This window comes from Electrophorus electricus, chromosome 2 (genome assembly GCF_041902795.1).
Source record: "Electrophorus electricus isolate QZ-2024a chromosome 2, ASM4190279v1, whole genome shotgun sequence".
Taxonomy (NCBI): Eukaryota; Metazoa; Chordata; class Actinopteri; order Gymnotiformes; family Gymnotidae; genus Electrophorus; species Electrophorus electricus.
This window is the reverse complement of record NC_137498.1, coordinates 17591952-17615000: the sequence shown is the minus strand read 5'-3', so window position 1 is coordinate 17615000 and position 23049 is coordinate 17591952. Positions and strand designations below refer to the sequence as shown.

Sequence of the window (23049 nt, the reverse complement as noted above, 5' to 3'; positions counted from 1 at the left end):
GCTATAGCCTCAGATCCTGTCAGCCTGCCCTACCTGGTGGTATTTTTTGAAGCACTATGCAGCATTGGTTAGTGCGCACACACACACACACACACTGGATTCTCAGTGAGTTCTGGTGCACAGTAAAATGAAGTTAGTGTAGAGTTTTATAGTGTTGGATTAGTACATGGGCAGGAGAGAATGGCTATTAGATATTTAGTAAAAGGGACCTACTATGCTTAATTTTCACATTCATAATTTTATTTTTAGAATTTACTGAAATAATTGATTTATTGTTCCCAGAACACATTATTTTTCTCATACTGTACAGCTCATTTATTTCACCCTCCATTTGAAACGCTCTGTAAGAGCTCCTCTATCTTTAAGCCTAGTTTGCCCTGATTGGTCAGCTGCCACAGGTCATTCTGCCCCACCACGTTCCACCCCTGTCTTGAAATCTGCTGACAGACCCTTCTCGCCTATGAACACTAGTGTGTTTGAAAAATGTTAGAAATCATTAAAGTGTCTGGTTGTTTCCAAAAATCAGCATCAAAGGTTTTTTCAAGCAGTCCTCTGAAGTGCTGGGCACAGTGCAATGATTGGAATAGTGGTCAAACCTAACTTCAAACTGACTTCTTTGTGGTTTTACCTTTGGCAGTGTATACGAAGGAGATGTTATGATCACTTTCTTTTGTTCTCATTAGTGCTTTTTTTTTAATGTTCAGTTTCGTTTTCTCTTCAGTTGGAGACTTGTTTGCTTCTTCTTTTTCTATCACATTCTACACATGTGACATTGCGTTTAGAAGAAAATAATTTAAAGGGGACAGGAGAAATCGAATTTGATAGTTCAACTGTTATTTAAATGAATTATTTTATTGTACTTTTGCTCAGTAGAATTGTTTGAAATAATTTATTCAGTTTTGTAGCAGTGTACCCATTAAAGCAGGAAGACGTAGGAACTGTATAGTTAATATACACACTTAAATGTTTGTTCATTTATTAAGTCTTATTGTAGTGTTGAAAAATGTTATCGCACATTGCGCGTTTTCTTCATATTACACAAGCCTACTCACTAGCAAGATGCTCTGTGTATCCAAGCGCCCTTAAATTTTGCCGCATGGCTGTTGGAAATGCGCACATTGCAACGATGCCCGAATGATGTATCGGCCCGTGGCTCAGTATTATTTCCACTATGTGTCAGTCCGGCGGCTGAAGCAAGAGACGTGTCGCTACCCACTGAATTTGTGGCTAACCAGGCCAATGGCGTCTGAGCCTGCCAGCCGCCTTTTCGTTTTGTGTGCGTCCGCGTCACTTGGGAGGTGTGTAGCGAGTCACCCTGTTGTATCCAGAAGACAGCAGGGAAAATCTCTCTGCTGGTGGGGTGGGGGTGAAGGGGAATGATGGGGAGAGAAAAGGCAAAATGGAAAAGGGCTGTACTGAGGTCAGTGCTATTTTGTTTCCTGTATGCATTACAGTGTGTTATTAAATCTCAGGGTGCTCCTTTTGCGTTATGTCAGTTCCCTGGAAAGTAGTCAGAAATGGACATGTTTATAAGTATACTCTAGTTCGACGCACGCATTCTCTCCAAGCTCTATCTCTCGGTCTGTCTCTAACTCTCCCTCTGAAGCATGTAAATCTCTAGATCTGGCCATGTTATAACCTAGCCACGAGTTTCCACGGTCTGGTTATCAGTTTGGTGCGTGTCTGTGAGTCCGCGTGTCGCCTTGGATGTGCCGCTGCGTTACCGTGCCAACTGTGCTGTTGATTCAGGGGAGTTCAACAGCCCAGCGTCTCTGTCCCACCGCAGTCTGCTGTACTGCTGTCATCTCTCTCTCTCTCTCTCTCTCTCTCTCTCTCTCTCTCTCTCTCTCTCTCTCTCTCTCTCTCTCTCTCTCTCTCTCTCTCTCTCTCTCTCTGAGTTTGTCTCCGTCTGTAAGCTCTTTGTGTGGGTGTGGCGGACAGTGCTGGGGTTCATGCTTTGTCGTAGCTGGGCTGGGGCCTCAGTCCCGGGGCTGGGGGGTGGCGGGGGCGTGCTCGATGGCACCGCCCCTCAAGCGGCTTGCCTTTTGTAGCATCTCGAATGCATCCTCCCAGGCCCCGGGGTAGAAAACGGGCCATGCTTCCCATGGACCGCAGGGTGGGCAGGCTGACTCGACACGACTTCACCCTCCCCGCTCGCTGTCTTTTTTTTTTTTTTTTTTTTTTTTTTTTTCCCTCCCCCAAAACAGATTGCACAACAGCACTGCAAACGTATACAGCGGTTAAGCCAACGGAAAGCTCCTCAAGCACTCCCAGCTTAAGAGCTGAAATCAGATCAGCCTTTAACAGCTTGTACGAGCGCTCCTTAATCTCGCTGCGCCTGTTTTTTTTCTTTTTAAATTTTTCTTTTTTTCTTTTAAACATGGAGGCAAAACGAGCGCGCGCGTCATGGCAGGGCGGCCGGAACCACGCTTCAGATCTGGGGCTCGTTTGCGTGTTTCTCTTGCAGTCAAGGAAGAGACCCGCTAATAGACACCAAGCAGAATTCGGTGCAGTCCTGGTGGCTGAGCAGAACGAATGAGGCGTTCGCTCCGTAGCGTTAGAAGTACGCTAAAAGTTTCCTGTAGGAATTTACAGAGGCTGCCATTGCCTCTGGGAATGTGCTGGCTCAGCCATGCTTCACTGACTTGTCAGTACACACGCTGCTTTTGTAAAAACGCAGACAAGCATATTCATGTCTATTTTATCTATTTGACAGGCCTAAGTACCCTTAGAGGGGATCTTTAACAACAGTAACAGGATATGTCCACTCACACTTGGTGAACAGCCTCTTTTTTGTGTTAATTTTTTGCACTTTGTAGCCAAAATATTTCAATGCAGCAATTCGCCCATTTCATCACTCGTGGCGTTGCTGCTATGTCCAGGCTCTGCCATTTACCTCTAATCATGCTTACCCTTGTCCTGTAGCAACACCCTTCTCTAGTCCCAGTGCTGAAAGTGTAGCGATCACGCAGGACTGTGCTGTCTGATTGCTACAATTTCCTTTGCCGTTTTGTTTGTTTTCTGCACTTCCATGTAGGTGCCGCTATGATGTTGGAAACCCGGTTCTCTGGTAGTGGCAGCTCCAGCAATTTCCAGAAAGTGCCTGTCTTCACTTCAAACACCTCCCTCAAAAACCACATGAGCTATCAGAGGCATAAATACCCCAATTTGCTTGGCTAAAATTGCCCTACCCCACCCTACCCCCAGTGGCTGGCTGAGCTTATCCATGATCATGTCCAGGCTGATGCTTGCTGGCAGTCCATCTCCTTGTGCTATATAGTCTGGCTTTGGCACCTACAGTACTCGGTGAGACTGGTGGTGTGGAGCCTGTCCTCCAGCCCCACTAGCTGAGCTGATTCTGATGCTCTGCTTTATACCAAAGTGTGCAGTGCTGTGGCTAAGAGCTGTAGTTCACCTCTGGACATGATGCATCCATTCTGGTTTTTCGGTGTTTCATGGAATATGGAGTTGACTTCCAGTTCACGTGGATCTTACCACTACAGCTTTACCTACTGTTTGAAATACTATTTTATTGGCTGTATTGTTGCCTTTTATCTCAGCTGCAGAGCCTGAGAATGAGGGTGCTGATCTGGGGTCACCTCCTTCCTGTGGTTAACATTTCAAGTGAAATGCCACTCCTGGTTCAGCATTCCTCTTTCCAGAAGTGTAGAATTGGCTGGCAGCTCTCGCGCTGCAGCAGAGGCAGCTGGTGTCGTGTGCAGCTTGGCACAGGATCAGGGACGGGCCCCCCAGCTGGCAGCACCTGCCGGCACCAATCTGGCCCGTGCCAGCCTTGAGGCTCAGTGACGTATGACGCTGCAGCGACCGGTAGTATCTGCCGCAGTGCTCGTCTCTGAGACAGCCCGTCTGCATACCTCGCGGTAGAAAAGTCTGACCTGCCGAAGTTTAGACAGACTGAGCTGGGTCTTGGAACAGTAACTTTAGACCCAGATTCTTCCATAGCCACCTGGAATTCTAGAAATGCACTTTGGGTTTGTCCATGGCCCACTTTACCAGTGTTATTTGCCAGTGTCATAACTTGGGCATCCAGGTGTGTAACTGCATATAAACTCAGAAGCCATTTGGCAGTGCTGAGTTCCATAGAAAAACCTCTAAGTAGAGTTCCTTGGGACCAAGGTAAATATACACCATCTGCAGAGTCAGTCAGTTTTGAATGACCCCCCAGCCCAGGTTCTTTCATTAATCTTAAAACTGTGGTTGGGTCAGCCAGAGCGAGCTCAGCTCAGCCCCTGTGCCATACTAAGTGCTACCCTTCCTCTGTTGCCAAGAGACACATGTTAGACGAATGTTTCACACAGCCATTGAGCAGGCCGTTTTTCCACCAATGGTGTCGCAGGACGGGTGCACCATGTGACTTGGCTGCCATTTGCCTTTTGGTTGGACTCAAGGTGGGGAGTAATACTCCTAGCAGCTGCTGCAAGCATTTCCGCTGCAGCCTCCCCTTCTCTCTCTCTCTCTCTCTCTCTCTCTCTCTCTCTCTCTCTCTCTCTCTCTCTCTCTCTCTCTCTCTCTGAACCAGTGCCGTCTCTGTACACCATGTGCTCGTATTGTCATTCAGACAGCTCTTCATATTACACTGCATTGTGGTGCTTCGCGGCCTCTGCCACATGCCTAAGTGGGTGTGTGCTCCAGGCCAGCGTTTGGACCACCAAGCCCTGCGCAGTTCCCAAATAGCCATCTGCGCAGCCATCCCCGGGTTTGCCTGAGGAGCGTGCGGCCAGCATGCACTGCTGCAGCATGCTGTTCTGCTTGCTCATATTGTGCATGTGGGTCTGTGAAGGTAAAGGCTCTCTGACAGCGTACAAGGTGACAGTGTTATCCTAAGCGTTGTGTTGTTTCCCGCATGCTTGCGTCCCGTATGTACACCGAAGGCAGACGTGGGCATGTGGGGCTGATTCAGGCATGAGTGTGGTGGAAGTGGCAGAGGGAAGCTGTGCGTATGCATTCATTGATTGATTTATAATACTTGACCATCTTCTCCTCGTTGCTTTGGCAGAGGTTGTATCCATGGCAGAGAGGCCAACAAATACACACAGCTTTGCCAGTCATGCATTTAAGGAATCTGGTTGCCAGGCAAATGGAGAGAGAGAGAGGGAGAGAGAGAGAGGGGCAGATGCTGACCAATCCAGAGGCTGGTGACAGGATCAGAGAGAGTACGAGAGAGCAAGGCTGTTGGAGAAAATATCTCAGAAACAGCTGTTTTGGAACCTTTATTTGCCCTACTCTCTCCCAAATTGTCTTTCTCAAGAGCCCATTGGCTGTCATACACTGGCATGTCCCCACACTATACCTCACTACATTGGCCAGCTGCCACACCATATCCGACAACCCTGATTGGCTTTTACCGTTCCTCCCTAATTGGCTGAAAGGCTGTTCCCCATTGCTGTAATTGTCTGATCATGTGTCCAACACTAAGCTGGAGTGCAAGCTGCATGGTCTGTTTACATACAAACATCTTGCTCATCACATTTTTGATTTTGCTTTTTAATTGTTGGGTCCTGTATGACTCCCCTGCACCTCTGACTAGTGTCTTAGCGGTTTATATAAATAAACTGTATAAATTCAGAATGTCAAGCTCTTACTTGAAGGGAAGTGGTATAGTGTGGGTTTCCCTAATTTACCTAGTTTCCAAATGTGAATGAGTGAGTGAGTGTGTGTGTGAGAGTAGGCCCATGCTCTGTCTTGTGCCTTTAGCACTCCCACTCCTTCCAGAGCCTCATTTCCTAGACCCCCCCAGACTGACCAGAACCTTGTCAGGATGGGGGACCTGACCCCATTCCTAATCACCTTTTGGTAATGGGTTTTACGAAGGATATTGTACTATAGAAGGGTATTTGTGGATGGGGGTGGGTTTGCACATGCATTCAGCCATAACAGGGCAGTTCATAAAAATAACAACTCTGGTATTTTTCCAAGTGCTGTGGAATGAAATAGAAACATTCTACTTTTTAGTAGTACCTTCTAGTGGTTCCTGGAGGCATGGTTCTGTTCTGATGTTTGGTATTGAGCATGCTAAAACTCAACAAACTCTCTGCTCTCTTCAGAGCATGAGTAGCACAGAGCAGTGAGCTCTGTGCATGAACCAAGCCAGCCTCTGTCCACTGCACCAGGCAGGTGAGGGATCTGATGAATCTCAGCCTTCTGCTGCGCTGTGTAAGCAGCTCTCTGCACACAGTCTTCCCGCTGACCACACACAGCAGATCTTTCTGGGATCACTCCGAGTCACCATTTAGTTCTTGTGTCAGTGTCAGGTGATGAGTGGTCCGTCAGACCCCCTATAGTGAATCACAGTCACTATAACAATAACATGGTCTGACAAGTGTACGGTCACTTCATGTTTGGGCTCTCCTGGAACTGGTTCAGCCATGTGCTTGTCATATTTCAAGTTCTGCTTCCTATGACTGTTTTTGCCATGTTGAATGACTTAAGCTTGGTTACGATTATGTACTGAGACAATAGTACAGTCCTTGCAGTACTCGCAGTGCTGTGTTTTTGCAGCAAGATGTTGTGCGAAGACTCTTCGCCTTTTGTTCAGATGTTGGCCATTTTCGCTGTTCTCATTCTCGTTGGTTGTAGCGCAAGTTGGAAGCATGGAGAATGCTGTAGAACACTGGAGCACACTTCTTTCACTCTGTTCCAACTGTGTGTGCAGTGTTCCTTACTGTCTGGATGCCATGGCGATGGAGCAGAACCAATTGTCTGATAGAGTAATACCTTCTTTATGAGTGCCCTGGCAACCATGTTGGGATGGTGCCTTGGTGCTGTTAAACTTCTTCTTTTTGGGACCGGGGGTCCATAATTCCACTAACATGGACCAGATGCATCCTGTTGACTGTGAATTTGGATTTATTTATTTAGCAGCAAAACCCCAGGAGGGAGGTGTGTGTGTGTGTAAGTAAGCAGATACAAGGGCACTTCTGTGTACTTATTAATAATTACTGTATCATTGTCATATTAACATTTTCATGGTTTGCTCAGCCAAGCAGTTTGTGGAAACTGTAATTGAAGTAGGCTTCCCCCTCTCTAACCCCCCCCCCCCCCCCATCCAGGGTGTGTGTGTGTGTGCGTGTTTATTTTCAGTAACAGTCCAAGCTGACTATGGAGGTACAGCATCAAACTTGTTTATTGTGTGAGATGAGTTAAGAGACAGTCCAGTCTCTTGGCTCGCTCAAATCAAATAAGGATGTTCATGGAACACCCGGCTGCCACCTGCCACACAAACGCACCCAAACACAGCCATCAACATGCCTTGAACCCATCACCTTGCCAGGAGACAGAATAAGCAACCCAAACCCATCCTCTGTGTCTGGTAAAGTTCTTTGCCGGAAGCTGCGAGGTCCAGCCAACTGACTTCTCAACAAACGACTGTGACTTCAGATGTGGTTTGCAACGTTTTGGCAACTTTCAGAAATGGCCATCATGCAACGCGGCATTATCTTGTAGAGGTGCTAGTGTTCCTCCTGTTGTACTCTGATCAAATTGAACTTGTTTCCAGTCAAAATATTTGGTAAACTCTAAGCTGAACTTTAACCCTAACCCTAAACCTAGCCATATCTAACCCTAGCTAGGGAGCACTGGACCGTGGGAGCATAGGAATGATCCCTTTCAGGAAAGTCATTTTGATCCAGAAGCATTTTACCCAGAACTGCCAGTTAATGCAAATTAATGTTGCTAAAGTGCTAATGTTATGGTAGCCAATGAGAACATTCTAGCTAAATGACCACTAGGCTTGCTAATATTTTTGTTCTTGTGAAGTATCATTTTAAATTGGCAAGGGACAGCTTGTATTGCACAAGAGAATAGATTCACTTTGCCATGATTTTCTTTCAGTTAGCAAGTAGTGGAATACCCCAGGTATTTTTGCACAGTTGAGTGTTAATAAAGCTAAATGTTTTTAGCACAGGTAGCTAAATATTTAATTCATCTCCACTTGTACTGTTCCTTTCAGACATCAGTTAGAAGAACAGAATGGTTCCATCCGATTTGGTTTCTTAGGTCCTCAGTTATTTTCCTGTGGTCACTGTCGTACATGGACTTGCAGAGCGATAGAGAGAGAGAGAGACTGAGACTGACCAGCTTCAAGCTGTGGATTCACTGTTACACTAATTTTGGGTCAGTCAGCACAGTCAGGCCGATCCTGCAGGGCTGCTGAAACGAGAGCCCTTGGTGGGCAGATCAGGTTTTTAATAAGCAGATGGTAAACACACTAAGCAGGGAGCAGCGCCATCACCCCACTTTTTCCATCTCCCAGTGAATGCATTGTTCCCTCACAATAGAATCAGCTGAAAGTAAAAGAGCGCTGTTTCTGAAAACACTGCGCAGGGAGTGGTAATTGTTGGCGCTTTTTTCCCCCTTTATTTCTTTCTGTGCTTGGAAAAGAGTCCAAGAATGTTGCAGATACTGCAGTGTGTCAGTTCAGCACACAGTTCAGTTAATTCAGTGCTCTGAATGAAAATAAAGGGGATCTACGGGTAGAAAGGTGTCTGCTTTGTGTGAAGTTTCAAGTCGCGGGGGGGGGGGGGGGGGGGGTGCAGGTTGCAGCACCGAGCCAATGACTCTAGTTGAGAGGTTGCTGCTTTGCATATGTGTGTGTGTGTGTGTGTGAGTGAGGGAGAGGGAGAGAGAAGGCAGGAAATCAGAAATTCTTTGGTGCCGCAGGGTGCAGCTGGCTGCTGATTAGAAGCAGGCATGCATTCACATGGCACTGGAGGACAGCAGGGTGGCCCCTCTCTAAACCCTCAGAGACGCGCTCACACACAGGGCTCTTCCAGGGCATCCTAGGACGGCATGAAGACTCCCCCCTTTTTTTGAAATTACAAGAGATGCACGCATGCACAGGTTGTTTAGTAAATAAACAAATTCTGGCTGCCAGCGTTCCCCTTTTATATAGGACTGAACAACAGGAGATGAAGATTTGGCATTTAAAAAAAAATTAAGTTTTTATATTTGCTCTCTCATTCTCAGTTTACTTGTCACATGCACCTTGTAAACTCTGTTAAGATTCACCCTGACTTGCACAAGTGGGCCTTGCTGTTTTGCTCCCAGCAGATGGATTAGCTGTTGAGCCAAACCTGCATGCTGTTTTGCCGAAGTATAACTTAGTTGACTAGGAATTGTTCGCTTTTTCCCCCCAAGGCCTTAGTCTACTATTAGGAGAGCTACAGTTTTGGGCCCAGCAGATGTGCTCTCTTTGGGAGTTTCCCAGCAAACGGCTTTGCTGTGTTTGGCCTCGATATTGCACTGCTGCATAGTTTGACTGTGGCGTGCCTGTTTTGAGGAGATGGGTCCCAGTTTATAGCTTTTTACCCTGTGTGTGTGTGTGTGTGTGTGTGTGTGTGTGTGTGTGTGTGTCTGTGTGGAGGGTGGGAAAAGGCCATTGAATCAAAGGACATGAGAGTACTGAGAGATTAATTGTTGGCTAAAGCACGTGCTTGTGCAGTACATTCACAGAAAGGCGTGTATATGGACGTGCTTTGTAATTGATTGATTGATGAATGAAGTTTTTAACTTCACAGCAGACATGATCCTTGTGCTAGGCAGTTCATCCCCACGTGCATTTCACCATGCAGAGTATTGCAGCAAAAGGCTTATTGTAAGCGTGTGCGGCTGAATCTGTGCACGTGCATCATTTGTGCGCGTGTACGTGCAGGCGAGGTTGAGTGTACACGTGGTTGCATTGTGTGCGTGTGTGCTTGCACGTAGTTGCACGCATGTGTGTGGATCAGGTGGTGTGTGTGTGGGCTGGTAGGTGCCTGCTAAATGAGGCTCCAGGTCTGCATCATTCTGAAGTAAATGTGCTGCTGCGTACAGACATCTGATCCTGCAGATCCTGTTCTCCTGTACTCTCCTGTTGCAGCCCCAGCACCAGCACTCCCACCCTCAGTGCCTCGTATCCCAGACACCACCCCCTGGACAGGGCCCTGACCCTGGTCCTAATCACCTTTTGGTAGCAGATTTTAGGATGTCGGCTCCTGTGGAGCCCTGCTCCAGCTGTCGGGAGCCTTTGGGAAAAAGCATTTCCAGTTGCTTGCGCTCTATCTGTGCTGAGTTGGCGACGCATAGCTGAGCCGCAGCCCGTAAAGCACAAAGGTCAGGTTGACACGGACAGACCTGCGGCCTGCCTGCCTGGGATTAGACACGGGATTAGATTAGCACTAAATTCTGAGAGCTGCTATTCTTGACCTGTTACCCTTTGGGCTCATTTAACCAGCATCAGCAGATCATGATGTGGCTTTCCCTGAGCCTCCACTTCCTGTTCACTTGCTTCCTCTTTGGCTGGAGCTGCTTTGACGAGCAAGCAGAGCCTCCGGACAGCCGTTCCAGTGTAAATGAATGCGCGTGCGTTCTTGTCTCTTTCCCTTGCTGGAATGGTGCTGCTCCCCTGCCGCTCTCTCCCAGGGCCTTCCACTTCCATCAGTATTATTTACGGGCAGTTGGTTATGACTGTGCACATGCTACACATGCTTGTGGTTCAGATAAGGAAGTGCGCTCGCTCGCTCACTCGTGCTCTCTCACTCTCCTCTCCTTCCCCCCCCCCCCTGCATGTGTGGCTGCGTGGGGGTGTGTGTTTTATCTGAGATCTTTGGCTGATTGATCTGGATATGCTTGGCTCTTGCTGCTGCTAGTGTGCTGACTGAGTGCAGGCTAGCTGGGGGACCTTTCTGTCTGTGGCTCGATGATGGGAAACAGCACGCTGCCTGCTCCTGCAGTAGCCCGAGCGGATCAGGCGAGAGGTGAAGTCAGCCTCCACACCGAGGGACAACACTTGGCCTGATTTCTGATGTCTTTATCTGAGAGCGAAACTCATTTTGCTGATATATTTCATTCTTTTCAAGGCTTCGTGTTCATTATGGGAACTAAAAGTTACTCTTTTTTTCTTTGAACTGCTTATTGAGAGTCGCTCAAATAACATGTATTTGTTCACTCTGATGGCAGATCGCTATAGACGTCTGAAGTCCCAGGACTTTTTTAAATGTCTTTTTAACGGTCTGTTTATTACTCATGTGATAAGGCTGCTTGATTGAGTTCCACTGTAATCTAAGCAGAGCTCTGTGGAGAGTAGAGAGGCTTGGGAAAGTGTTTGTAGAGCTGCCGGATGTGTTGAAACCATGCGGTTTCAAAGTAAGGAAAGGGCGGGCAGAAGTGAGAGCTACCCTCCCACGCCACTGAGCCGTCTACAGGGCCAGGGCCCTTGGTGTCTCTCGGAGATTTCTAAACAAGTCTGAAAATTGGACCTCAGCGATTGTTTTTGTGTGTGTGTACAGTTTCTTGTGTATGTGAGGTCTATTGGATCCGTTTGTCAACCCCTTATGTTCCAAGCACCTGCCGTGGCTCTTGTAACTACAGACCCGTCATGTTGGTTTCCCTGTAGCTACTGAATTCTTCACAGCAGCTTCTGAGGAATTCCATGGGGCAGTCGTAACTCGGTGGTTAAGGTACTTGATTAGTAGGGTCAGAAGGTTGTTGGTTCAAGCCCCACTGCTGCCAAGCTGCCACTGTAGGGCCCCTGAGCAAGGGCCATAATGTACTCAGCCATAATTGTAAGTTGCTTTGGATAAAAAAGTGTCAGATAAATGCAATAAATGTAAATGGGTGTAAATAAGTTTTGTTTGGGATTAATATCTGAACAACAAGCTCAGAGTTTGAGATTAATATGATGTTTCCCTTTCTGGCGTTTGCCCCTGGATTCTTTTGCCCTTGCCCCGGGGTTCTTTTGTTGCTCCATCTCTGCTGTTCGAGCCTTGTCCAGGTTTGGGAGACTTGTGAAGCGCAAGCACTTCATATGTTTATTTTGCATCTTTAATCTGCTTCGGAAGCTGTTTGCGTGCTTGGCGCTTGGATAAGTGACTTAGAAATGGACTGCAGCAGCTGCTCTTCCCTGGAGGGAAGGCGCATCTTTATTTGATGGATGTTTCTGGTTGATGTACTCTAATCAGGAAGGGAAGCATTACAGGTAGAGTGCAAAGCACGGGGGCAAGAGCAGTTAGAACGGAGTCGGCGCTCCCCAGTTAGGCTCACGTCGCCGATGGGCACATAAGGCTCTTGGCTGGAGCCTGCTGTCGCCTGTATGTTGGACATGAAATGAGCTTTTGTTGTTTGTGACACACTTCACCCCACTGGGCTAACCTGGACTTTCACTCCTGTTCTTTCTCTCTCCCCAACAGAAGATGCTGGGATAGTGTGCGCGCGCATGTGGGTGTGTGTGTGAGTGGGTGTGGGGGTGTGTGGGTGTGGGTGTGTGTGTGTGGGTGTGTGTGTGCGCGCGAGCTGCGACCCAGTGCGTTCCATCCTGGCGGTCCACGAATGGCACAGGGAAACCAGCAGATTGACACCCAGGTTCTGCAGCAACTGCGCCAGAAGTTTCCGGGAGTGCCCGAGGGCGTGGTCTCTGATTGTGTCATACAGGTGAGTGGGGTGTGGTCTCTGAGTGCGTAATGCAGGTGAGACAGGGATGAGTTCCTCGGTTTTGATCAGGCAGCAGATATGATCTGTTGCAGAATGGCTGTCCTTACAGAAGAAAAACAAATGGATTTCTCAGTGTCTCTCTGTCTCCCTCTCAGAATAAGAACAACTTGGCAGCGTGTTGTGAGCATCTGACCCAGGTGAGTTCCGGCTTCCTGTACAGCGAGGGAAACCCCAGCGTGACGGACCTGCGCAATCACATGACCCAGCTCAACCTGGGCGTCTCACAGAATTCCCATGGTGCCGTGCAGCGTGACTCGGCGAGAATGAATGGCAGCAGGACTCTCTCTCACACATTGAGCGAGGGGCCGGTCAACACCCCCCCTCCGCCCTCCGACTTCTACCAGGCCGAGCCCCGGTCAGCCTCGGCGCACACCCCTTCTGCCCTCAATGCCTTCTGTATGATGGAGCAGCCTCGCAAGCCCCTGCCCCCACAGTACCTCGGCCTGTATCAGCTCGGGGCCTCCAAGAGCCACGGGCCATCTCCAGCCCCTCGCTTCAACCCCATCACCGTGACGCTGGCACCCAACGCGGGCCGCAACACGCCCACGTCGCTGCACATCCACGGCGGGCCCCAGGCGGGCCCCAACAGCCCCAACTCCATCTACATTCGTCCGTACGTGACCCAGGCTGGCAGCACGCGGCAGGCTCAGGCCTGGGGCCAGTACAGCCCCACGTCGCAGCCGGCTCAGCAGATCTATCAGATCACGCACCCGGGCGCCCAGCACCAGACCTCGCATGTTTACATGCCCATCAGCTCACCCACGACCCCCCAGCCTCCCTCTGTCCTGCAGGCAGCCTCCGCGACAGCCTCCCAGGCCAGTTCCTCTTCCTCATCCTCTTCCTCCTCATCCTCCTCGACGGCAGCATCGGGTGGCGCCCCGCTCTCATCCTCTTTCAGCCAGTTCAACATCCAGAACATCTCCACAGGGCCAAGGAAGAACCAGATCGAGATCAAGCTTGAGTCGCCGCAGAGAGTGGGTGGGGCTTCCGCTGCTGCCACGGCAACCCTGCTGTGCTCTGGTTCCAGCCCGCGACCTTGTAGCTCTGCATCTTCATCCTGTCCGTCACCCTCTCCTTCTTCACTCGCGGCCTCTACGGTCCCCTCCACCCCGCTCTCGATCGAAGGGACAGGGCATAATCGAAGCCAACCCACCGTCTATATCTCCGCCTCTCCACCTGCTGCTGCTAATACCTCATTGGACGAGTGCACGCTCATCGCACCCCCTACCCGTTCCCAGCCCAAGTTCTACATCTCCGCCAACGCGTCTTCAGACGAGGGAGGCTCCCGTAACCCTCCAACTGTGTACATATCAGCCAACCCTGCACTTCAGGGTGTGGCGGGTGGGCGGAGTCTGGGCAGCCAAGTCAGCATGGGTCCCGCCTACATCCACCATCATCCGCCCAAGTCCCGCGCCTCCATGGGATCTGCCGGCACGGCCACGTCGCCTCGGGTGGTGGTGACGCAGCCCAACACCAAATACACCTTCAAAATCACCGTGTCGCCCAACAAGCCGCCTGCCGTCTCTCCAGGCGTGGTCTCGCCCACCTTCGAGCCCAACAACATGCTGAGTCTACCTGCCGACCACCACTACCCGGAGCCCGAGCCACTGCACCTCTCTGACCCACTCTCGGCCCACCGAGACCGGCCCACGGAGGCCCGGAGGCCTAGCATGGGCTCCGACGACATCGCCTACACCCAAGGTGAGCAAGCACCACTGTTCTGTGAGGTTGTGAAGCTCAGTTGTTTCATTTGCAGTCTGGGTAGGTATCCGTTTGTTCAGTGAGTGTGAGCTTGCGTAGAGGTTTGTGCATGTGTTTCAGTGACTCTACTGTTTTTGTATGTGTGAGAGTACATCTGAAGGCATATTAATTCTGCACTGCACTATATTGCTCAAACTAAGCTTATGGCCGAAGCGTCACGTGACGCATACCTGTGATTTTTAACTCCTGAGTCCATTCACATCAAGGTGAAAATTACCAAGTTGTAGATTAACTCATTTCTTACTTCAGTTTGCAACACATCCATCCACCTTTAGACTTCTCCCATTGTGTTTCCTGTTGGGATCATGTTGTTGTAGACTGCAGTTAATACCGTCGTAACGCTGTAGGCTGCAGTTAATACCGTTGTAATGCTGTAGGCTGCATTTAAGGCTGTCGTGAAGTCTTCTCTTTGTTGATTGTACAGAGTGGGCAGCGGTGGTTAACAGGCTTTCTGTCTGGAACCTGGATAAATGGGCTACACATTGTTTTTTTTTCTGTTTTGTTTTTTTTTTTTCTTTTTTTCTCTTCCTTTGTTTGCTGTGGCTGAAACTGAATATGTTGCGTAAGAAACGCTTGCCCAATACTTCCCCTGCTGCTGCTCTAGGGCATACTAGCAGCCCTGCCAGTTACCCTGACAGCGATGGTAGGCTATATGGTTTTACACAGTAGTTGGGCTTTTTCTTTCCATTGGGTCCTGCCAAAAGAGAAGCTTAAAGTCTGCGGGACGGTGCATGCATCCGATCCTCTAGAATGTGGGTTTCCGTGCTGTTGACATTGGGGTGGGTTTTGAATAAACCGTGTGTACTCGTGTTCACATTAAAACCCTCTCAGTACCCTCTAAAACTCAAAGCTTTATCTTTGTTATCTTTAGAATTTGTGTGTGCACTCTATTATGAAAAATAAAAAGCAAGGTGACTTAGGGTGTGTGTGTGTGTGTGTGTGTGTGTGTGTGTGTGTGCGCGCGCGCGCGCGCCCGCATGCATGTAGCAGTATGGCAGTTCTGTTCACCTTATATGGAGATTTGCAGTGATGACGTGTGACTCATTGACTATGGACCTCACATTCTGACGACGTGTGTGTGTGTGTGTGTGTGTGTGTGTGTGTGTGTGTGTGTGTGTGTGTGTGTGTGCGCACACCATATACGAGCATTTAAATGATGTGTGATTTTACTCAATGTGTTCTGTTGGGTTTGGGCTTTGTTTATTTGTTTGTGTGTGTGTGTGTTAGATGATAGATGTTTGCCATCCTCCGTTTGCCTGTCATATGACACATAGGAGTGCGTGTGGGTGTGACTCATAAAGTGACCTGTCCGTCTGACACACGCGTCTGGAAGGGAGTAGAGCCGTATTGTGTATTCATTGTCTCAAGGTTGGCATTAAGGCCATGCTGAGATATGCTATCTGGTTCTGGTTTTCTTTTCTTTCTTTGTTGTTTTGGGATAACTCTTCCACTCCAGGAGCAGCCCAGTGCTTTTGCCTGTTCCTTATTTTAAATTCCGAGCTGTATGCTGGGAAGACACATCACAGGCACTGTGACAGCCTACAGTGTTACAGCACCCTTAACTAAAACTGTGGAGCGGCTGTGAAGACATGAGCTCTGTTGCGCTTACCGGCCATGTGCTTGAATGCGTCAATACGAGGTTTGCTCACTGTCTTCTAGCTGTCCAGCTCAGACCCTGGCCACAACAGAATCATCCATGAAAGAACATTTTGCCTCTTTGCATCTAAGCTCTCTGCTATTTAATATTGCTACAAGTACTTGGTTTAGGCCAAGTGTGTGAGTGGGACACACACCATGCCTCTATTCATGCCCTGTCAGTCTCACGACTGCAGGTCAGAGGTGCGTGTGCACGCGTGTGTGTGTGAGAGATAAAAACAGGGGACAGGAAATGATGGTGATAAATGCTGAAAGGAAGAAAGGCACGTTTAAAATTGCAGTCTGACTGGAGAGATTACACAAAGGAGATATCAATCGGGTATAGTTGGGGTGTCTGTGTGTTTGATATTGTGTGTGAGGATTTGTATGAATCTCCTTCACTGAAAGTTGACTCATGTCTTAGACTGCAGAGTCAGGCCACTGAACTGTTTCTCTGGTAAAACTACTATGTCAAGCTCTTAAACCAAATTTTTGCACTTTTTTTTTTTCTTTTGTGGTCTGGATGATTGTATGCCGCACTTTGCATGTGTGAATGTGCTAAAGTGGGTATGTGTGAATGTGCTAATGTGTGTGCATGTGCATGTGCGGGTGTGTGAGTGTGAAAGAGGGAGTATGGGATTGTTTCTTTCAATGTTGCTTGCATTATGTGTGTAATGTGTATGTGTGTATGTTTCAGCACTGTTGGTGCACCAGAAGGCGCGTATGGAGCGATTGTGTCATGAATTAAAGCTGAAAAAGAAAGACCTAGAGAAACTTAAAGAGGAAGTGAATGAAATGGAGAATGACCTCACAAGAAGACGACTGCAGAGGTCCAATTCAGTCTCTCAGATACCATCGGTGAGTGAGTCTGTCTGTCTGTCAATCTCTCGCTGTCACTCTCACGCGCACACACACTCGTGCGTGCACACAGACAAACCCAGAAAAGCTATGACCTTGGTGTCTCCAAACTACTGTAGAGTTTTCAGAGTGTCTCTTCTTGTGGCATGCGTAAGGTTTTTGGAGAACCCCAGGCCAGGTGTTTCTCTGAAACTCGAGACACACCTTGCACTAGTACGTGTTTTTGGTGATCAGATAATTTTGGCCCCATGAAAAGTCAGCTGGATTACAATCACATCACTGAAACCACTTACAGAGGTGCTCAGAGAATCTCAGCCATTGGCTGTGCAGGAATGACAGGTGATATGCATCTGTATATGTGATATGTAACCTGATTCGACTCTTTCCCACCAGTCTTGACTGCTGTCTCCTGCTGAGAGGTCCTGGGGATGTTAACGTTAAGACAAGACCTCCTCAGCCAAGGGTCATGATTTGTGGCCTGTTTTCAATGCTTTATTCCAATATTTGACAGCATATAACACACTGGTAGTAGTGAACGTGAGCTCATGTTTACAGTAGGAAGTAAACTGGAAATTACGTATGTTTTGGTGTGCTTTTTAAAACTGGGATCTCATTTGGCTACTCTGGGGACACATTTCAGTGAGAAGTGTAACGGAAAAGCATGTTAATGCAAGGTGTAAACAGGGTCGATGAAAAGGTGCTCCAGTGGTGTGTGCAGCCATTCCTACTAGCAGCCAATAATAAGAAGACAACTATTGTTTAGGTCAATCTGACTACTTCTTTGTGTGTGTGTGTGTGTGTGTGTGTGTGCGTGTGTGTGTGTGTGCGCGCATCCAGCTTGATGAAATGCAACAGCTGAGATGTAAGAACAGGTTATTGCAGATTGATATCGACTGCTTAACTAAAGAGATTGATCTCCTGCAGGCACGAGGTAAGAGGTCTTCTGTTGGTGTCTCTCCCTTACACACGCTCATGCTCACACTCTCACTCTTTGATCAGCTAAGGGTTCCAAAGTTTACCTGTCCTCCTCAAGACTGTGATGGCAGTAAATGGGACACCGGCTTCACATACCTGTGGTTCTGATGAACGAATGCTGATCACGTCACATTAATGTAACCCGATCGATCAGCTTCACCCACTTCTTCACTCCACTTTCTCCCCTGTCACTCTGTTGCTGCCCCGCCTACTTTAGGGATACGATTGTCGAGCCCTTCACACAGTCTGAATCAGCATGTTAAGCCAGAACACAGGCTAGGCGATTCAGCACAGCAGTGCCTCCTCTGGCCGGGAGCTGAAAGATTCATTTCACTATCATTTATGCCTTGTCCCAGGGTACTTCAGAACAGGCTGCCTTTGTTGCCATACACACGCCCGTGCGGACACACTCATACACACGCAAGCGCGCACACACGACCCGTCTGCTGCTATTGTAGTGTTAACTACCATTTGTTTCCTGAATGACATCCTGCCACTGCTTGCGAGTAAGGGATTTATTATACCTTTGACACCTCTATGCCACACACACACACACACACACACACACACACACACACACACACACACACACACACGCCCACCCTTCCAGAACCCAGCACTTTACTATTCTTTGACACTCACTCATATATGCATCTAACTTTCCACACACCCTAAACAAAACACACAGAAATAGACCTGTGACTCACTTTTGCAGCAAGAACCTGTCCTATTTGTATCAGTCACGGGAACAAAAATGTGAAGCTCTAAGTTTCACACACTGTATTTTCTGTTGTTTTCCTATTGCTCCATGACTCGAGTGTGTTCTGTATTTTCACATCCTGTACAGTCATCTCCAGAGTGGCGGTGTGACTCCTGACTCACGGGTTTTTGAAGTATTGACTTTCAGGTGTGAGGGGGCTGCAGGTGTTCCTTTAATGTCTGACTGGAAAGTGCTAATTTGCTGTGTGTGTGCGCTCATGTACGTTTAACTAAAGTCGTTTTGGGTGTGTTTTTAGGACCACACTTCAATCCTAGTGCAATCCACAATTTCTATGACAATCTGGGCTTTGTAGGCCCTGTTCCACCCAAGCCAAAAGGTACCATAGCAGCAGGTGAGCGCTCTTTCTCTTCATCTTTCTCTCTCTCTCTCGCGCTCTCTATCGCTCTCTCTTTTTCAAATCTTAACTTTTTTCACCCTACTCCTCCATCTGCTCTGTCCATTCTTCTGCGTTGGGCTCAGGCTCGGACCACTGGGGCTCTGTGGACAGGCGGGGACGCAGGATCAACGTCAGCTCGAAGCTGAAGAGAGACCCTTCTCTCCCTCCTGTGCCTCCCTGCCTCCCTGCACCTGTGGGTGGGTAACACTTCCTGTTCCTGCTGCCTCTCTGCCTCCCCCATACCTCTCCAGCCTCTCAAACTGCCAGTAACTGGCTGGTAGCTCTCTCTTTCACGCCCTCTCACGCGCACGCACATTTGCTCTCACTATCTTTCTGAGTACACCTTTCTGAGTTTGAAGAGTGTGTGCGTTACCGATGGGTACAACTTTCCTCCCCATGACAGATTTGTTTGCTTTTGTTTAAACATTCTTGTAAACCCTTTCAGCCTAGAAAACCTTGGGAGAAAATAACGAAACTGAACTATTGCAGATGCTAGTACTACCTCCACAGAAACAGTGTGTAGCCCAGCCGTGGCCCTGCACACACTGCCTTAGCCATCCTGTAGTCCTTCACCAGTGCTGGGCTCCTCGCCACAGACTGGCTGCGGACTGCTCTAGGCTCTCCCCCGAGCAGTGATGCTGTCGCCTGTAAAAACCACAGCAATGTGGCTGTATGTGTGAGAGACCTGGACCATCTTAACAGCCACAGCCATGCCAGTGTCTTGGATCCCCAGTAATCAGACACTGATAAGTTATGAACGGGGTAGAGGGTGCCAGAGAAACTGCATACACAGAGGGACATGGTGTAGTGCCCCCGTAAGATGGGGGTACCTAACGAAATGGACAGGGAGGCTACGGTGGCTGCCAGGACCCTGCATGATGTTTTAGATTTTGGGGAGTCAGTGTTCAGCAGTATTCTGCAGTAGGGCTTTTTAGTATTGCAATATTCAGGGTCCTGGTTTGACATTGTGTTGCATGTAATTTGAAGCTTACGCATGATTTAAAATCTGCTGCCCCGCCTCTCTGGCACAGACTTATAAGGACATGTTTATACAAGAATTATAAGGTCCTCCTCACGCACCCAACCATCAGCTCTCACATAGGGCAGTTCGGGGAGTTGTGAGAACTGAATCAAAGTTGTTACAGTTTCTTCAAAGTTCTTACAGTGTCTGTATCTCTCTCATGCTCGCTCGCTTTCGCTCGCTCTCTCTCTCTCTCTCTCTCTCTCTCTCATATGCTGTCTCTTTCTCCCTTCAGAGTCAAGCAGTAGGAGCATGAAGGCTGTGTCAGAGGTTGAAGATGATGATGGTGTTCAGTGGGGTTGTACAGCCTGCACCTTCCTCAACCATCCTGCCCTCAACCGCTGTGAACAGTGTGAATTCCCCCGACACTTCTGAGCCCCACAGACATTCACTCACTCTCTCTCTCTCGTATACATTCATTCATACGTACATTCATTCATTCATTCATACATACATACATACACAAGTACAGGTACATGCGACTCATTCACCAGAAAGACTAGAACAGACATATTTTTGTTGGAAACATGGACATAAACGTGTGAGAGATCACGTGTATTTCGGTGTTTATTTCCTCTCTCCCACCTGTCTTTCTCTATATCTCTCTGTGTGAGAATCTCCCTGTCTCTCTTCCTCTCTGGGTGTGTGTTTTGCTACCCACTGAAGACTGGATGATGTTTACAGGTTTTTTTCCCCCCATTTCTATCTGTCGAGCCAAGCTGAGCACGTGTGTGTGTGTGTGTGTGTGTGTGTGTGTGTGTGTGTGTGTGTGTGTGTGTGGAGTGGAGGGTTCCCCTGCTGGCTCCATAATCAATCTCAGTGCTGCCTGAAACAGTATTATCAAAGTGTGTGTATACATGCACACCCTCCAAGCAACATTGTGCCTTACGCTTGGGAACTGCCCCGAGAGCCGTCTCCTCTCTTTACCTGAAGGGAATACCTAACAGACTACTTCCTGGACTTAACTCATTTGCTCTTCCCAAAGGATTATGGGATGAATCTGTGGAACGTTCACCAAATCAGAGTCTACCCTCTCCTGCCTGTGTTGTCTTGCTCTTTCATTCATTAAAATGAAAAGGAAGCTGAACTGCATGCTTTAGATGTACAGTGCACAAAGGAGACCCTGCCCCTCACCCAAGCTTTGTACTGTACATAGTTCTAGGATGAGCTTTTAAATGACGTGTTTGCTTTCTTGAGCTGTCACGTGTATTTTCTTGTAATTATAGCTTCATAGGCTTCAGTTATTTTATGTGTTGGGTTTTTTTCCTTGTTGACTTTTTTGGATTGTTACTCAGAAGAGTACGGTTTCTCTCCATTTTAGTTTAGTGAGGAGCGCAACAAGAGGGGCTGAGGGGTGGGGCGAGAGGTGTGGCGGAGGTGTGGCTATCCGATGTCTCCACCCTACGCTCCTCCCACAGTGTACGGCCTGCGGGCACAGCAGAGATGGAGAGGATGGAGTGTTCAGGACAAAGCCAGCGACCTCCGACGGGGCCAAGGTTTCCACAGGGTCTCTGCAGAAAACCAAACAGCAGCCCTCAAACAAGATGATAAACCACCATTTTATGACAACTGGAATGTAGGTTTTATATTTGGAGATTTTTACTCTACACCTTTTGTGCCATGGAAACGACGCCTCTGCATGCACCTCTGTCGAAAAAGGCGTCCCTGACTCTATCCATTTACACAGCGCTGCGAGTTGAGAGCAAAGACTTGTGGAACGTGTGGTTTTGGTACCCGTGTGCCCTCCTAAATGCTGACGAGAAGGTTTTTTTTTTTTTTATTGGAAGATGGAGCGTACCCCACAAGCAGCATGGATCAGGTGGATCAAAAGTTTCGGAGTCAGCATTTCTGTGCAAAGCCAAAGCTGTCACCTTGTGCCTTCAGTTGAGGCTCTTACGAGAGACACTCTGCTATTCTAATGGACAGTGCCTTGGTTTTGTTTTGTTTTGTTTTTTTTTTTGTTTTTTTTTGTTTAGTTTTTTTTCTTTGTAGATTTAATTGAGTCTCCCATGCAAGGCCATCATGATGATGTTTTAAATGTTTGTCTTATTAATTTTACCTTAATTTTGGAAGAAAATGATTAGCTGCATTATGATGTGAAGAAGTGTCATTTTCAATTCCACATCGTACTGCCTGAATTTGTGGCCTTATTAAAGTTTTACTGGATGAATAATCCTTGCAGCAATGAGGTCAATATGGTCATTACGAACAGCCTGAATTGAAGGTGTCTCACCCCATAGACTTAGTATTGGATTAAAATTAAAAAAAAAAATTAAAAATGACATTAATGAGATTAAACTTTGGGAGGGGGGAGAAGAAATTATTTGGATATCTAAAGCAGTTTTTAATTTTAGTGGGGAAAACTGTCTTTATAACATAAGTTATTTGTAAAAAATAAACAAAATATTCTGAATTGTTCTCGATTCTGTTGTTGTCAAGTTGCATGGGCCTTTATCTAAGGGTGAAACTTTCTTACCACTAGATGTCAGTATTGTACTTCACAGCGCTGTGTGCCTGATAAAACGAATTCCTTTTTTTTTCTTTTTGTGAAAGGCAGCCAGATTCTTCAGGATGGTAAGAGGAGTTGCCCTCATAATAATCTGAGAATTTTTGCATTTTTTAAAATATTCATAATAGGTTAGGTTTACAGGGAGAACTAGCCCTAAAATAACGAAGATGTGGGGAATTTTGTCAGTGTTGACTTAATTTTATCATATGAAATTATAACATTTCATTTAGTGGCTTTGATGGAGGTCTTCATTACATGGTGTTAATATAACCAGGCAGTGTTGGCTCAGCAGTTAAGGTAGTTGACTGGTAATCAGAAGGTTGCTGCTTCAAGCCCTGCCACTGCCAAGTTGCCACTGTTGGACCCCTGAGAAAGGCCCTTAACCCTCAATTACTCAAGTTGTACTCAGTCATAATAAAGCATCAGCTCAATGCTGAAAAATGTAAATATGTAGCCCCTTAAGGTTGTCAGCTGCTGCCCATTTGTGTAAATTTCTAAACATGTTTCATATATGACTGCAGCGTACCAGTGCTTTAGACTGGTTCTGAGATCACCACTGGGAGTTTGCTAACCCTACCATGTGTAGTATGCTACTGTGATGCTTCCGGTACACTACTGTGAAACCCACTGTGGCTCTGAGAACCTCT

At 47.7% G+C, this 23049-nt stretch overlaps 1 protein-coding gene across 4 annotated transcripts in view; it reads left to right on the top strand.

Moving 5' to 3' along the window:
* The window catches only part of tab2 (TGF-beta activated kinase 1 (MAP3K7) binding protein 2), a 30690-nt gene extending 8384 nt beyond the window's left edge, over positions 1–22306 (top strand). Inside the window, exons 2-8 of one of the 4 annotated variants that reach the window (XM_081695511.1) lie at positions 12186–12426; positions 12582–14187; positions 16580–16740; positions 17578–17671; positions 18732–18827; positions 18956–19069; positions 20129–22306. In XM_081695511.1, coding sequence (XP_081551637.1) covers positions 12325–12426; positions 12582–14187; positions 16580–16740; positions 17578–17671; positions 18732–18827; positions 18956–19069; positions 20129–20268 — 2313 coding nt within the window. In that variant the 5' untranslated portion in view covers positions 12186–12324 and the 3' untranslated portion in view covers positions 20269–22306. Of the gene's footprint in view, positions 1–12185; positions 12427–12581; positions 14188–16579; positions 16741–17577; positions 17672–18562; positions 18828–18955; positions 19070–20128 lie in introns of those variants that run through there. The other 3 variants (XR_014116457.1, XM_081695512.1, XM_081695513.1) reach the window with 3 other exon arrangements.
* The last annotated feature ends 743 nt before the right edge of the window (positions 22307–23049 follow it).